General features: G+C 39.2%; 1 protein-coding gene across 1 annotated transcript in view; it reads left to right on the forward strand.

The window, feature by feature from the left end:
* Positions 1 to 17856, forward strand: part of ENPP6 (ectonucleotide pyrophosphatase/phosphodiesterase 6) — a 212846-nt gene that overhangs the window by 124054 nt on the left and 70936 nt on the right. The window contains exon 2 of the mRNA XM_004389670.1: positions 663 to 842. Within this exon, the coding sequence (XP_004389727.1) occupies positions 663 to 842 (180 nt within the window). The remainder of the gene's footprint in view (positions 1 to 662; positions 843 to 17856) is intronic.

The following is a 17856-nucleotide window of genomic DNA, read 5'->3' on the forward strand; positions in this document are numbered from 1 at the left end:
GAGACTGGAGAAACCCCGAGAGTATGGCCCCCAGACACCCTTTTAGCTCAGTGGTGAAGTTATGTCCGAGGTTCACCGTTCAGCCTGGGAATGGACAGCCCCGTAAAACCAAATGAGACTAATGAGGTACAGTTGTCCAGTGACAGGGACCAGAAGGCAGAAGGGGACAAGGAAGCTGGTGATAGGGAACCCAAGTTTGAGTAAGGATATTGTTGATGTGTTTTGAGATTGTTAACCATTGTCATAGGGCAGCGTCTGTAGTAACTGTTAAATGAGAAACTATTTTGTTCTATAAGCCTTCATCTTAAGTGAGAATAAGAGCACAATTGGAAGAGCGTAGTCAATGTCTCTGAACCGTGCATGTGGAGATTTTTGAAATGGTGTAACTTTGGCTATGTGTATTTTCACCAAAAGAAAATGTTGAGAACTTAGAGGGTTAACATGTTGTGGGGTTGTTAATCAGTGTCATAAAACAACATGTGTACTACTGTTTCATGAGAAACTATTTGTTCTGTAAGCCTTCACCTGAAGTACAATAAAAAAAAAAATGAATAGCAAATCTTTGTGCTATTCTATATTCCTAAATAATTATGAATGTTTTTTATAATTAAAAAAGACAACCAGAACAATAACCTGACAGCTTTGTGCTTTCATCAATTTAGGCCGCCACTGTGAAGTCCACCAGATGATTGGCAACTACATGTGGGACCCCAACACCAACAAGTCATTTGACATTGGTGTCAACAGAGACAGCCTGATGCCTCTCTGGTGGAATGGATCAGAACCTCTGTGGATCACTCTGACCAAGGCCAAGAGGAAGGTTTACATGTATTACTGGCCAGGTGAGTGTATTAACATCCAGGCCTCTCCAACCTTCCAAATCCCAGAACACCATGAAGTCTCTTTGAGGACAAAGGCCATAGACACCCTGTTTTAAAGACCAAGCCATGGCTTGAAAAACGGGATCTTTATTTAATAAATATGTCATATGAGTATCTTTTTATTTTGTTTTGAACTTCCTAACATCAAATCAGACACATATGCCATTTCCTGATTCACTTCTGTTATGGATTGCACTGTGTCCCCCCAAATTATGTGTTGTATATCCTAATCCCTATACCTGTGGTTATAATCCCATTTGGGAATGGGTTCTCTTTGTTATGTTAACGGGTGGTATTAGTGTAAGGTGTGTCTTGAGTAAATCTCTTTTGAGATATAAAAGGAGCAGATTAGGCAAGCAGAGATGAAGGAAGATAGATGCTATACCACATGAAGATCACCAAGAAGCCAAGGAACAGAAGCTTAAGAAACAAGAACCTTCCCCAAGGGCTGACAGAAAAAGCCTTCCCCTAGAGCTGAATCCCTGAATTAGGATTTCTAGCCTCCTAAACTGTGAGAAAATAAATTTCTGCTTGTTAAAGCCACTCATTTGTGGTATTTCTGTTATAGTAGCAATAAATAAGATACCTTCATTCAGCAATATTGCTAGTGTAGCATGCTTTTCCATCTGCAAAATTTTAGATATACAGAAGAGCTAAATTAAAGGATGCTTATTTGCTTTAGAGGGTCAGAGAAAAAGAGGAAGAACTTCAATGAGATGGATTCACACAGTGGCTGCAACAGTGGGCTCAAACATAGCAGCGATTGTGAGGATGGCACAGAACCCAGCAGTGTTTCGTTCTGTCATACATAGGATTGCTGTGAGTCAGAACCAACTTGACAGACAACTGACAACAGCAACATTTGCTTTACAAATTAATTTAACGTACCGTTTCTATAGACTTTCAGCTCCCCTGCATGAGGATCCAAAGCACTTACAACTTTTTGGTGCTGCATTAAATGAAGTCCCTTTGTATTAATACTCCTCCCTCATGTCCTAGATCAATGACAAAATAAATCACTCTACTTACTGCAGTGAGGTAAGTAATCATGCAGACTGCCCTGGAGGCTGAGAGAAGTTCTCAGGGTACTTTCATCTTGATAGTCAGAAATCTTTCATTAAGGACGAGAGGATTTGATGATAACAAAATAATCAACTTACCATTTCTTACAATAGGCAGGACTCGCTCTTTAGGTAAGTGGACAATTGGATTTTTTATGCTCATGGCTGCAGACACTTTTTTCCTAATCCTTAATGGTGTAATATTGACAATCGCTATTATGGAAGGAGAGATCAGGAAGGCCTAGAAGAACTGAAGGAATAACGAAAAGCAGCCTGGTTAGAGATGGGGAGAAGCAGCTGAGGGGAGCTCATTGCCCTGGGTTGGGGCAGGCAGAAGCAGCCTGATAGAATTGTGAAAGTATGATGGGTTGTGGGGGAGGTGGTAGGCCAGAACAGGGGAGAGGGGAGAAAAGGATGAGTAAGCCAAGACTGAATCACAGATGGCCACACTGAGTGTGGAGGTTGCTGGTTAAAGCTGATCCGGTGGAGAGCTGCTGGAGGCACTCAAGTCTGTGCTGGTTCTTGGAGGAGCATAGAACACAGCCAGATGGAGACCACGGAAAGCAGACCCATAAGTGTGCTAACAGAGCTGCAGGTGCAATAGGTGCTGTGAAAGCTTCCACACAACAGCAACTGGTATCCATAGGTGAGTTCCTGAAAGCCCAGGCAGACTGCATTAATTAAAAACTGGGCAGAACAAGAAACACAGGCTGGCTCTGCCAGCAGACAGTTTCAGGAGGGATTCCTGTAGAGTTCCTTCGGAAGATACCTTTTCATAGCGGTCATCTCAGCTACAGGAGGAGAAGCTTTAAAGCAAGGGAGGGATTTAGGAGAACATCATTACCTTAAATGGAGCTTTGATTAAGGAAGCAAGTAGACACATCAACCAGGCTATTCATGATTGCGTGAGGAGCCAAGCTCAGGGCTGAGCCCAATGTGGTGAGATCTAAAGCCAGAACATGTTATTGCTAATAGACATCATTCTCAGAAGCATCATTATCAACAACTACGAGGGCTCACATGCATAGGCTTCAAAGAGGGAACAGATTAGCCACACTGCCTTAGGGACCATCCTAAAACAAATCCAAGAACCATCCAGATGAATACTGCCTTGATGCCATAAAGAACATCTTGAATGATATCTGGTTAGTTTAACTTTCTATGTCTTGGAACTTGAGTTCTTCATGGTCTGAAGAGCATCTCTTCTACAACCTCAAGCCCCCACATGCTTCCTCCATGTATGATCCCCTGTGGCTGGCCTTTTGCATAGCCATGGTTGCCAATATTCATGGCAAGGTCCAGGGAGACTTTAAATAGGGGGCAGTCACCATATTTCAGATTTCTGCCCACAGTATCACAGGGCATTATTTTTTAATCTCAACCTGGAGAATCTAGAGCCTTAATGATAATAAACAACTTGAATTTATATGTCACCAAGCATCTACAAAAGCTCCAAGTTAATTTGCACATAAAAAAAATCTCATTGCTCCTCTGAATCAGCTCCTTAAGAGCAAGAAAGTTCCATTCGCTTCCTTTGTGGTGTGACAAACACACCTAAGATCAGTTACAGTGTCAATTGCCTAAATGACATAGGGACCATCCTACCAGGGGGAAGAATCTAAAAAAGATAGTCTCCTAGAATTTCTTCAATGAACTAAATGAAGATTAGCTAAAGAGCTGACCATATTGAAGTCTTGATAGAAATTAGAAGGAAAAGCTTTTGTTTCATAGACACTGTCTAGTCTTTCTAAAGTGGATACACAAATAAAATCTCTCTGAGAGCTAGCTATCAAGTCCCTGCTGCCCAGCCCAGCCTGGAGTGTTCCGGCGTCTTCCATTCTCACTGGTCAACAGCTGAGTAATTAATGGTCACTGCTGTCCTTTCTCCCTCCACCTTTGTCCCCTTCAGCTACAGCCAATAGCTAAGTGTTCAGTTGTCTCTGCAAGATTAAGTGAAGTGCAGTGGCATCTCTTCAAAACAGGACTTGGTTTTATTTTTCTTCTTAACTTCTCCTCTTCCTTCTCCACACCCCACAGGACACTGTGCAGACGTCTCTGTGAGGCCTGGAAAATCTTCATTGCTCCACTGAGCTGTGTTATGACATTTTGAGTCTCGCCATTAAGTCAATATTTAGAAGTATAATTTAGAAATGGCAGTAGTTCAAGTCTTCCTGTCAGGTAGATGAAGCAGCAGACTGAGAAACTGATCAGTGGCAAACAGTCCAAAATACCCCACCTCATGTCTTCAGAAATTTAATATTGTAAACAGACTCTTTAGCATCCTACCCAGTGATACCTTTGAGCTGTGCAGGGAGAAATGTACCTCAGAAAATGATCCCAGGCCCTAAATCAAATATTCTGGGCAGCATCCCCCACCACCCAAAAAAAAAAAAAAACACAAACACACACACACAAATGAGCCAGGAACTGTACTAACAGGACCCAGGGGTGTTCCATAAAGCATGAGCTAAGTATGTGTTTTTCACTAACTTTACTCCCCTATTCTATTCCTCAAGTTTGAAGGCAAAGGAATTTTATTAAGGGAGAAAAGGAAGAGGCTTAGATGTACTTCATAGTAAAGAGCAACCCACAGCAGAGAAGGATGACTTGAGGAAGGAGGAGAAATTTGCCAGTATGGGAGGATAAGTAAGATATTATGCGGAAATAGAGTTTGAGTTCCTTGGACCATCAGTGCTACCTTGCACAGTAGCAGCAGATTTCATTTATTCTTGTGGCTATCATAAAATTTTAAGAAGGGATCAATAATAGCAACCTTTTAGGAGTCTGTGATTAAAACTCCTTGGAATAAGTGTTTGAAGACTCTAAGTTCTACATCTTTCATCAAGTATTTTTCAGTGTTAACTCCCTACAGCCTAACATTCAGGAGGACTTGAGGGCAACCACTCACATACCCCTGGGATGGTGTTAGGTGTGGGTCTGGACTCTTCCTATCCATTCAGGTGTTCTTATGAACAAGACACCTTCTATGTGGAGAAAGACACATTTTCACCTGACTTCCACTCTCCCACTTTTCAGAGGTGGGCAGGGTGAGAAGCTAATAGGAAGGCATCTGACCCAACTCCTATCAAGTTTTGATTGTGATAATCAAGTTGACTTCATCTGGATAAGCAAAGAGGCATGTATTGACTGTTGGTAAAGAATTCTGAATCATCCACAACCTCTTCCCCTTTCCTGCCATGGTGGATTCTGTACAACCTTTAGTTGGACTGAACTTAGATGCATTCAGGCATATGGAAAATTAGGAGCCCAGCATCGTTCATACAAATGTGTGAGTTAGCATGTATAGCTAAATTCATGACATCAAACATCTGGATAAAAACTGAAATTTTTTAATGCAGATTTTTGACAGTGCAAAGACAAAGGATATGGGTTTTCAGGAAATTTTTCACTAATGTTACCAATTTGACATTAGATTTTGAGATTTATGTAATTGTAGAACTAGAAGAGGCTTTAGTCAGTAGGTAGTTTGATAGTTCCTATACTTGTAAGGCAAGAACACCTTTGAGAAACTGATCAGAGCTATTCTTCCCCTTTCCGGAAGAATACACCTATATATACTACACTCACAACTGTGTGCCCATGTAATACAAGAGATGATGAGGGTTGCCAAGTGTCCTTTGACATGGCAACACATTTATATCCATGATATCTAATTGATTTGAATTGTTTGTGTTATAGAAACATGTGTTAAAAACTTTGACTCACCGAAGTACCAAATGAAATCCAAGCTACTATAGTTAATGTTGTCTGGCAATGGTAGGCCTGGGTCAAAATTCTCAAAAACTCTTTGAGTTGAATTCACATTGCATCATTTCCTTTGTTTGTAAGTCAATGAATCCACCATTGGCAAGGTCTACATCACTGATGCTGTCTGTCAGCAAAAAAAAAAAAAAAAAAAAAAGATTATTAATTCACATTTCAAGTGTGAGGTTGTCTGAAAGAAGCCATCTTCAATGCAAGATTTCTATGTGTCAACCAGTTTCTGTCTGCAGAGAAATTGAAGAGGTTTTGCCCCTCTGAACTGTTGCCTGCAGAAACAATTTCTCCACCGTTAGAAAGTTTTCACAGCTGTCCAACCACATCCAATCTCCTTTTGCGGGAAGGTATCTTGGCCAAAAGAGCTCACAGTTTTTCAACGATGCCCATTATGATGATTGGAAAGCCTTATAGAGAAAGATCAGCTCTATTTATGGCCACATAAGCCAAGCCAGGAATGAACCTCCAAGCTTCACAAATCATGGCCAGACCATTTCTTCACAAAACATCTTTAAAGGGTGGTGACTCAAGGCCCTGGAGTAGACTCTCAGGAGACAACCATGAGCAAAAACAGATACAGGCTCCACCCCAGTCTCTCTTCCCCTTGCCTCCCCCCAGACACCTTAGAACTTACCATCTAGTCAAGGAGACAGATAATAATCTAATATTTATCCAAATAAAAATAAAAGTCCAGTTGTGAAAATAACAATAATGGAAAAGATATTGCACTATAACTCATCTATTAAGAGGCCTGCTTTAATCTGAGAGGGTTAATAAAGGCTTCCCTAAGAAAGTGACAGGAGTTAACATCTGAGAGGATGGGTAACGTGGGCGAGTGGGAGAAAGGAGCCTCAAGACTGAGAGAACAGCATGTGCTAAGGTGCTGGGTTGGGAGGAAGGATGACAGGTTCAAAGCCAGACTGTGTGGATGAAGCTAAAAAAATTATTTTTATCCTGAGAGCAATGAGAAGTTATTGGAAAGTTTTAAGAAGGAGGATGACAGTATCAAACTTGCATTTTGAAAAGATTATTCTGGCTGCAATGTGGAGAGTGGAATGTAAGCATACAGAGTGGATGGGTGTGGAAGGCCAGTCAGGAACTGCTGCAGTAACCTAGGGCAAAGGAGAGGATAGCTTGGACTATGGTAACAGACATGGTGAGAAATGGATGGATTGGACATATTTAGAAACTATAATTGTCATGCCCTGGTGATGGACTGGATTTGGGAACAAGGGAGCAGTGACAGGCATAGCACTCAGTTACTGGCTTACTATATCTTTATACAAATAACGTAGCCTTCCACATTTGTTTGCTAGTTTTTCCCTCTCCCAGAAAGGTATTTTTGTAAATGTGCTATACTAATTTTTTTTTTATAGCAAAATGTTAAAAATAATTGGCATAGTGGCAATTACAAAACTGCCTAGCAGGGGGAGGGAGTGGTTGGCAAACAAATGTAGAAGGCATGTGTTATTTGCATGAAATACAGTATAGAACTGTATGGATGATGATCTTCACCTAAACTAGGAAAACTGAATGAGAAGATTTTGGAATATTGCCCTTGAGTTGACTTTGAGAATGTCAAGTCAGCAGGTTTGAAGCTCAGAGAAGAGAGCTGGAGATATAAATATGTGATCATGAACTGTAAGTGGTCATTGAAGCTGTGGGTATAGAGAAGTTCACCTAGGGAGTGAGCATACAGGGAAAAGAGAAGAGGCTCCTAGGATACAGTCTTGGGGAAATCTAATCTTTAATGGCCAGATGGATGAGGATGTGCCTGCAAAGGAAACCAAGACACAGTGGCTTGAGGAATGGGAGAAAAGCAGAAGAATTGTGAAGTATAATAGAGGAAAATGATACTGCACCATAAAAACATCTAATAAGGGTCTTAAGAGCATAGGAACGGTTTCACTGAGAAAGTGACATCAGTTGAAAATCTATTGACATACAATTTTTACAGAGACCAAAGTAATAAAATTGTTCCAAGAGGGAAGTGGTCATCATTAGTGCTTAATGTTGCTCCACCTTATGAGAACTGCAAAGAAATCATCTGGAGTTATTAACTGGGACATCACTGGTAAGCTCTGAACTTTGTAGTTGTTCCCTTCCTTTAACATTTTCCAACTTGGTCTAGAGAAGTGTTCATGGGACATCCTTTAATTTTTAACTATTACAAGGGAGTCTTGACTTTAATAATAATGATGATGATTGCGTATATTATCTAATATTGGTTTTGAAGAAAACAGTATATAGATAATAAATTTGCTATGATTTTTCCCCAAAAGACAAATTTTAAATAAACAGAAAGAAAATTATGGGGAGAAAAACCCTTTTTGTGTGTGTCTGGTTAGTGAGTCCCCTAAATCCCTTTAACCCAAACCAGTTACCATCCAGTTGACTCCAACTCATGGTGACCCCATGTGTGTCAGAGTAGATTGGTGATCCATAGGGTTTTCTTTTCCTTTTATTACGTTTTCCATTCTATTTATTTTTCTTTCTTTCTTTTTTATTGTGCTTTAGATGAAAGCTTACAGAGTAAATTAGTTTCTCATTAAACAATTAATACACAAGTTGTTTCATAACATTAGTTGCCAACCCTGCAATGTGTCAACACTCTCCCCTTCTTGACCCCAGTTTCCCCATTTCCATTTGTCCAGTTTTCCTGTCCCTTTCCACCCTCTCGTCTCTGCTTTCAGGTTGCTGTGCCCATTTAGTCTCATACATAAGGTTGAACTACATGTGTTATTGTTTGTTTTATAGGCCTGTCCAATCTTTGGCTGAAGGGTGAACTTCAGGAGTGACTTCAGTGCCAAGTTAAAAGGGTGTCTGGGGGCCATATTCCTGCAGTTTCTCCAGTATGTGTCAGACCAGTAAGTCTGGTCTTTCTTTTATGAGTTTGAATTTTGTTCTACCTTTTTCTCCTGCTCTGTCTGGGACCCTCTGTTGTGATCCCTGTCAGAACAGTTGTTGGTGGTAGCCAGGTACCATCTAGTTGTGCTGGATTCAGTCTGGTGGAAGCTGTGGTAGTTGTGGTCCATTAGTCCTTTGGACTAATCTTTCCCTTGTGTCTTTGGTTTTCTCTATTCTCCTTTGCTGTAGATGGGATGGGACCAGTAGATATATCTTAGAAGGCCACTCCAAGCTTTTAAGACTCCAGACGCTACTCATCAAAATAGGACGTTGTAAAAACGATTTGGGGGCATTTGTCTGACCTCCTCTAACTTCACAAGGGGGAAGGAGAATCAAGATCAACAGTCCAAGGCTGATTCCTATGAGGCAAAGTTCAGACATGCCTCCTGTCTCTGCTATCTTTACGAATTCTGACACCAACCATCCCTCCCACAGCACTCTCTACTTCTCTGCTGGGTTCAAGAATTCATTGCAATGGCCACACAGAACTCACAGACCATACTCATGATTATGGGTTTTATTAGGGAAGTAACATGTTACAATTCAGGCTCAGGAACCCTCAAGGATATAGTTCTTCCATCAGGACAGCCTCTTTCCAGCCGTGCTCACAAGGACGCCTCTCCCTAGCCCTCAGTCTCTGCCCAAAGGCGCTCAGCTTTCTTGCTCCATAGGCTGGGAAGCACACTCCTGCAGGTCTCTTTTGCTGGTCTCTCCTTCCTTGATGGTGGTGGGCTCTTCTCTCTCCCACCTCTGGGATGGATGATTTCAAGCTCAGCAGGATGGCAAAACTGACCAATCCTTTTGGCGGACCACAATTACTGTATCACAGAGTTCCACCAAATCACTTGGGTGGGAATTACAAGACTATGACTAGAAAGGTCACAAAAAAGCGATATATGGTACCACAGATGAAGAACGTTTTCTTTATAAACTATGTTGTATACCAATTGACCTAGATGTTCCCCAAGACCAAGGTCCCCAGCCCTTAGCCCAGTAACTCGGTCCCTCAGGGAGTTTGAATGTGTTCATGAAGCTTCCATGACCTTGCCTTGGACAAGTGGTGCTGACTTCCCAAGTACTGTGTACTGTCTTACTCTTCACCAAAGTTATCACTTATCCATTGTCTGTTTAGTATTCCCTCCCACCCCTCCCATCCCTCATAACCATCAAAGATTATTTCTTTCTGTGTGTAAACCTTTGCATGAATTTTATTAATACTGGTCTCATACAGTATTTGTCCTTTCATGATTGACTTATTTCACTCAGATTCATCCATGTTTCACAGGTTCATCATTGTTCTTTATCATTGCATGGTATCCCAGTATGTGTATGTATGATAGTTTGTGTATCCATTCATCAGTTGATGGGCATCTAGGATGTTTCTGTCTTTTTGCTATTGCGAATAATGCTGCAGTGAACATGGATGTGCACATGTCTATTCATGTGACGTTTCTTATTTATTTATGATATCTTCCTAGGAGTGGGATTGCTGGATCATATGGTATTTCTATTTCTAGCTTTTTAAGGAAACACCATATCATTTCCCAAAATGGTTGTACCATTTTGCATTCCTACCAGCAGTGCATAAGTGTACCAATCTCCCTGCAGCATCTCCAACATTTGTGATTTTCTGTTTTTTTGATTAGTGCCAGTAGTGTCGAGGTGAGATGGTATCTCATTGTAGTTTTGATTTGCATTTCTCTAATGGTTACTGATAGACAGCATTTCCTCATGTGTCTGTTTAGCTGCCTGAATGTCTTCTTTAGTGTAGTGTTTGTTCATATCATTTGCCCATTTTTAAATATGATTACTTGTCTTTTTGTTGTAGATGACTTGGATTTTCCTATAGATTTTAGAGATTAGACCTTTGTCGGATATGTTATAGCCAAATTTTTTTTTCCAGTCTGTAAGTTTTCTATGTACTTTTTTGGTGAATTCTTTTGATGAGCACGTGTTTAATTTTTAGATGATCCTAGTTACCTAGCTTATCTTCTGGTGTTTGTGTGTTGTTAGTTATGGTTTGTATTCTACTTATACTGTATATTAAGTCCTCTAGCATTGACTCTATTTTTTATTCCATGATCTTTATAGTTTTTGGTTTTATATTTAGGTCTTTGATCCATTTTGAATTAGTTTTTGTGTATAGTGTGAAGTATGGGTCCTGTTTCATTCTTTTACAGATGGACATCCAGTTTTGTTAGCACCGTTTGTTAAAGAGACTGTCTTTCCCATTTGATGGACTTTGGGCCTTTGTCAAAAACCAGGTGGCCATAGGTGGATGGATTTACATCTGAGTTCTTGATTCTGTTCCAATGTGTCTGTACTTGTACCAGGCTTTTTGACTACCATAGCTTTATAGTAGGTTCTGAGGTGAGGTAGCGTGAGGCCTCCTACTTTGTTCTTCTTCTTCAATAATGCTTTACTTATCTGTGCCTCTTTCTTTTCCATATAAAGTTAATGATTAGTTTTTCCATCTCATTAAAGAATGCTGTTGGTATTTGGATCAGGATTGCATCATACCTGTAAATTTCTTTGGGTAGGATTGAGATTTTCACAGTATTGAATCTACCTATCCATGAGCATGGTATGTTTTTCATTTATGTAGGTCTCTTTAGATTACTTGCAGTAGTGTTTTGTAGGTTTTTTTGTATAGGTCTTTTATGTAACTAGTTAGATGTATTCTTAAGTATTTTGTTTTTTTAGAGGATATTACAAATGGTATTGCTTTCCTAATTTCCTTTTCATAGTTACCTTTATTGGTGTATGGGAATCCAACTGATTTTTTTTATGTTTATCTTGTATCCTGCTACTATGCTGAGTCTTTCTATTAGTTCCAGTAGTTCTTTTGTAGAGTCTTCTGGGTTCTCTATGTATAGTATCATATCATCTACAAATAAGGACAGTTTTACTTATTCCTTACCAGTTTGGATGTCCTTTATTTCTTTTTCTTTCCTTATTGCTATAACTAAGGCTTCCAGCACAGTGTTAAATAGGAGTAATGACAAAGGACATCCTTGTCTTGTTCCCATTCTCAAGGTTAATGTTTTCAGCCTCTCTCCGATGAGAATCATGTTGGCTGTTGGTATTGTAGAGATGCCCTTCATTATGTTGAGGAATTTCCCTTCTGTTCCTATTTTACTGAGTTTTTTTTTTCTTTCTAGAAATGGGTGTTGGACTTTATTGAATGCCTTTTCTGCATCAATTGAGATGATCCTGTGATTCTTTTCTCTTTTCTTCTATTTATGTGGTAGATTAGATTGATTTTTTAATGTTCAACCATCCTTGCATACCTTGTCTGAATCCCACTTGGTCGTGGTACATTTTTTTTATATATATATAATGCTTAATTCTGTTGGCTAGAATTTTGTTGAGAATTTTTACATCTACATTCATAAAAGTTATTGATCTGTAATTTTCTTTTTTTGTGGTGTCTTTGCCTGATTTTCGTATCAGGTTTATGCTGGCTTCCTAGAATGAATTCAGAAGTATCACTTCCTTTTCTGTGTTCTCAAATAGTTTGAGTAGTACTAGTGTAGGCCTTTCTCTGAATGTTTGATAGAATTCTCCAGTGAAGCTGTCCAGGCCAGGACTTTTTTTTGGTTAAGAGTTTTTTTTTTTTTTTTTTTTTTTATTACCTCTTTAATCTCTTCTCTTATTATGAGACTGTTAAGATTTTTTCCTGAGTTTATGTTAGTTTAGGTAGGTAGTGTGCTTCTAGAAATTTGTCCATTTCATCTAGGTTTTCAAATTTGTTGGAATACAGTTTTTCATAGTACTCTGTTATGATCCTTTTTATTTCAGTTGGGTCTGTTGAAATGTCACTCATTTCATTTCTTACTTGGGTTATATGTTTTGTCTCCTGTTTTTCTTTTGTCAGTCTGGCCCATGGTTTGTCCATTTTGTCAATCTTTTGAAAGAACCAACTTCTGGATTTGTTTATTTTTCTATTGTTTTCCTATTCTTTATTTCATTTATTTCTGCTCTGATCTTTATTATTTCATTTCTTCTGGTGGCTGTGGGCTTCTTTTGCTGTTCTCTTTCTATTTTTTTAAGTTGTAAAGCTAACATTCTGATTTTGTCCCTTTCTTCTTTTTTGATGTGTGCATCTATTGGTATAAATTGACCTCTGAGCACTACCTTTGCTGTGTCCCAAAGGTTTTGGTATGATCTGTTTTCATTCTCATTTGATTTTAGGAAATTTTTGATTCCATCTTTGATTTCTTCTATTACCCAGTGGTTTTTAAACAGGGTGTTATTCAGTTTCTATATATTTGATTTTTTTCCTTGATCTTCCTTTTATTAATTTCTACTTTTATGGCACTATGATCAGAGAAGATAATATAATCAGAGAAGATCGTATAATCTCAGTGTTTTCGACTTTGTTGAGCATTGCTTTGTGGCCTAAGATGTGGTCTCTTCTGGAGAATATTCCATGTGCATTAGAAAAGAAAGTATTCTTTGCTGCTGTTGGGTTGAGCATTCTATATATGTCTATGAGGTCAAGCTGGTTGATTGTGGCCTTTAGATCTGTATCTTTGTTTAGTTTCTTTCTAGATGTTCTATCCTTTACCAAGAGCAGTGCATTGAAGTCTCCTACTATTATTGTGGAGCTGTCAATTTCTATTTCCAGTGGTGTTAGAGTTTTGTTTTTTTGTTGGTTTTTTTAATGTATTTTGGAGCCCTGTCATTGGGTGTGTAGATATTTATTATGGTTATGTCTTCATGGTGGACTATCCCTTTAATCATTATATAATGTCCTTCCTTGTCTTTTATGGTGGATTTTGTTTTAAAGTCTATTTTATCTGAGATCATTTCCACTCCTCTCTTTTTTGGCTACTGTTTTCTTGATATATTTTTTCCATCCTTTGATTTTTAATATATTTATATCTTTGTTTCTAAGGTGTGTCTCTTGTAGAAAGCATATTTATTGGTCCTGTTTTTTTTATCCATTCTGTCACTCTCTGTCTCTTTATGGGTGTGTTCAAGTCATTTATGTTCAGTGTGATTATTGATAGGTGTCAGTTTATTGCTCTCATTTTGTAGTGCTGACATTTTCTTTTTTCCTCTTACTGTCCTGTGCTTAATTCCTTTTGTTTGTGGATTTTTTTTTTATTTCTTTTGTTCTTGTAGATTTTGTTTTTACTGACACCTTATGTTTTTCTTCTTTAATTTGACGAGTAGGTTTGTTAACTTTCTTTGTGGTTACCTTGATATTTACCTATATCTTCCTAAGTTTGAAACTGTGTTTTATTACTTGATATTGCCTTGAATTCCCCTCCATTTGAAAGTTCTATGTCTACACCCTCTATCCTAATCTCTCTTTTATTGTTCTGACCTTGTTGTCATTTACAGATTGATATCCTCATTCCCTGTTGTAAATCTTTAGTTTTGTTTTATCCTTGAGAGTTTATTTCCTAGGTTGGTATCTGGCTGATGCTGTCCTATGTCTTAGATTCAGGTTGTTGTCTGAATGTGTTTGTTCTCTAACCAAAGGTCTTCCTTTAATAGTTCCTGTAAGTTTGGTTTGGCTTTTACACACTCCCTTAATTTATGTTTATCTGAAAATGTCCTAATTTAGTCATCATACTTGAGAGAGAGTTTTTCAGGATATTTATTAGCAGTTTTTTTTTCTTTCAAGATTTTATCTATGTCATCCCATTGCCTTCTTGACTGCATGGTTTCTGTTGAGTAATCAGAGCTTGGTCTTATTGTTTCCCCGTTGCATGTGACTTTTCATTTTTCTCTAGCTACTCTCAGGATTCTTTCTTGGTCTTGGTTTTAGCAAGCATGATTATGATATGTCTTGGTGACTATCTTTTGGGGTCTTTCCTATATGGAGTTCATTGAGCTTCTTGGATAGTCAGCTTTTCATCTTTCATGATAATAGGGAAGTTTTCTGTCAGCAAATCTTCAATGATCCTGTCTGTGTTTTCCATTTTCTTCCCCTGTTTTGGAACTCCAATTATACACAAATTTTTGCTCTTGATTGTGTCCCACATGGTTCTCAGGTTTTGTTCATTTTTCTTCATTCTTTTCTCTGATTATTCCTCAAACAAAATACTATCCATAAGTTTGTCTTTAATTTCCCTGATCCTGTCTTCCACTTCTGAAATTTTGTTGTTCATCTTTTGGTTTCTAATTGCTGTTTTTTGTATATTTTCTAATTGTCTATTTATTTTGACATTTTGTTCTTGTATTATTTTCCAGAATTCTTCCATTACTTGGTGTTTTCCCTGATTTTGTCTGTATTTTCCATGATTTTGTCTATTTTTTCCTTAGTTTTGTCTGTGTTTTCCTTGATCTCTTTCTTAATCTTTTGGAGAGCCCTGAATATTAGACTTGTGAATCCCCTATTGGGTAGTTCCAGTTCTTAGTGTTCTACTGGAAAGTCATCTGCTGTTCTATTTTGGTCACTTACTGGAGCATCCTGTCCTTTTTTTAAAAATATGTTTTGATATTGCTGGGTCTCTCTGAGGCATTCAAGAATTATTTTCTTCATTTATTGGTTGTAGGTTTGTTTGTTTCATCCTGCTTTTTTGTTTTATTTGATTATGTCTGTCCGGGCAGGGTGGGCATGTTTTGTTGCTTGCTCATCTGTGGGCACGATAGTAGTCACTACTTTGTCCAGGTGGGCAGGGCCACTCGCTCATCTATAGTGCAGCAGGACAGGTCGGGGGGGGGGCGGTGAGTGGCAGAGATGGGCCATTTGTCTGTGGTATGAATTGACACTGTCAGGGCAGGTCTGAGGATGGCATGGTGGAGTGGGGCCAGGGGTCTAGAGGTCCACACATCCACAATAGCCGCTCACAGGGCCATGGAACTCAGTTGTGCAGGCTGGGGATTCAGCATGGGGTGGGGTCTAGGGGTCCAGAGGTCTACTCAGGTGCCATTCAGGGCAGTGGTACTTGGAAGGTGGTACAGAGAGGCAGGAGTGGAGAAAGAGGATGTGATGTGTGGAGCTAGGTGGGAGGGAGAAAAGAGAGAAGAGAGAGAAACAAAAATGAAGAAAAGGTGATACAGTGGGAGCTGGCAGGTGGGTGCTGGGTAGACCCAGAGAAGCATGTGCAGAATGGCCTGTGAAGAAGGTGTAGCAGTGGTGCGTGGAGCTATGTTGGCAGGAGAAAAGAAAGTAAGCAAAAGAGAGAGAAGAAACAAAACAAAACAAAAAATATGGCACTGAGGGAACTGGCTGTTGGAAGTAGAGAGGAACCAGGATGATGGTGAACTGGTGTCTCTCTCACTGGGTAGCACAGCACAACCTATCAGGAAGAGGCAGAGAAAGCACAGGGGGCTATGGGGGAGAGAGAAAGGGAAAGAGAAAATAAACATGGTCCTGAGGGAGCTGACTGGTGGGGAGGGGGTGAACCCAGGGCAGCAGTGACTCTCTCCACCTAAGCAACTGTGCCCATTGGAAAGTGGCAGAGGCAGCATTCAGGGTAGAAGGGCAAGGAGTAGGAAATCACGTATTTCTGCTTACCAAGTGCTCTATCTCCTGTTGGGAGCTCTGTGAAGTTGCCTTCCCATACTCCCTGTCTGGGGTCATTGCTGGCTGTGCTCTAAGAGGACGAAGCTGTGCCACATTAGTGGCAAGGGAAATCCACTCCATAGCTCTCCTTGTTCTCTGTTCTCTGTCATTTTCTTCTTCCATTCTGTGCTTGATCTAATTCTTCATTTGATGCTTTGAATTCCAGGATTGATGTTTGTGTCTGTTCTACTTAGTTTTTCAAGTCTTTGCTGCAGAGGGAGGGCATAGCATTTCTGTCTATGGTACCTCCTCTATAGAGTTTTCAATGATTAATTTTTTCAGAAGTAGACTGCAAAGCCTTTCTTCTAAGGTGCCTCTGGGTGGACTTGAACCTCCAACCTCTGAATCTGATTAGGAGTTCATATATTCCAGATGAGTCCTCATGATGAAACTCAACCCACTTTTTTAAAGAAAAGTGAATGAAATTTTAAAAAGTGAAGCAACTTACCCCAGGACAGAGTTTTACTGTAAGTCATTCCTTCCACAAATATTTTAAGCACCTATGAGGGTTAGGCACCAGGCTAAGAATGAGGGACAATGATAAGACACATTTCCTTACATAAGAGAGACAGACAAGATAGGCAATTATTATCAACTATACTTGATGCTGTGATTATAATAGACACAGGGTATTGGGTGAGCAAATAGGAAAGATTCCTAGGAGGATTTGAGGCAGAAGAAAGGATTCAAGGACAAAATAAGCAAAGGCACATCATATATGTGGGATTTCAAATAGTGAAATGAGGTTGCAGATATTGACAAAATGGGAGTGAGAAGAGATGGAACTAGAAATGGCCAGATCTTTAAGATATGCTATGTAAAGGGATTTGGGTTCAAGGGATAAAGTATTTTAGTAAGGTAATATCAATTACAGAAACAAAGGAATCCTGGCACTCTAGTTCTGAAATTTCAGTCATTGACAACCCTATGGAGCACAGTTCTACTCTGAAACACACAGGGTTGCCATAGTCGGAATCAACTCAATGGCAACTAGTTTTTAGTTTTTAACCCAATGGAAGTTTATTTTTTGCTAGTAAAAAGTCCAAAAATGGGTGTTCCTAATCAGCAGTTGACTCTCCTTCGAATAGTGACACAGAACCCTAGGCTTCTTCCATCTTGTGGCTCTCACCCAGAGGTACCTCAGAAGAAAGACCAGATAATCTACTTACAAATTATCAGCCACTGAAAACTTAATGAAGGACAGTTCTAATCTGACACACATGAGTCATCATGACTCAGAATCAACTTGACAGCAGCTGGTTAACTGGTTAAGGTCACACATAAGAAGAAAGGGCAGAAAGGGCGTGGAGGATCATGTGTGGGACCTGGGACACAGCACTTCTGCTCTTGTTCTATTGGCTAGAACATGATCGCACGGCCACATCTACCTGCAAAAGAAGCTGGGAAATTTGTGTGTCCAGATAGAAGAGGAAAGGAGTTTGGTGATAGATTAGCAGCCAGGTGCCACATTTATTTAAATATATTATAACATACTAAAATATATTAAGTTACCAAACATTATGAAGAGAATTCTCCCATTTTTGGTAGAAATCAGTAATGTGTATATATAATCATATTATGTATATAATCATATTATACTTCACAACTTTTCTGTTTTTCTGAAATATATATACATATATTAGTAATATATATGACATGTAAGGATATATATTTAAGATATATAAATAATAGTTGTGGATGGATA

Source organism: Trichechus manatus, unplaced genomic scaffold (genome assembly GCF_000243295.1).
Source record: "Trichechus manatus latirostris isolate Lorelei unplaced genomic scaffold, TriManLat1.0 scaffold00254, whole genome shotgun sequence".
Taxonomy (NCBI): domain Eukaryota; kingdom Metazoa; phylum Chordata; class Mammalia; order Sirenia; family Trichechidae; genus Trichechus; species Trichechus manatus.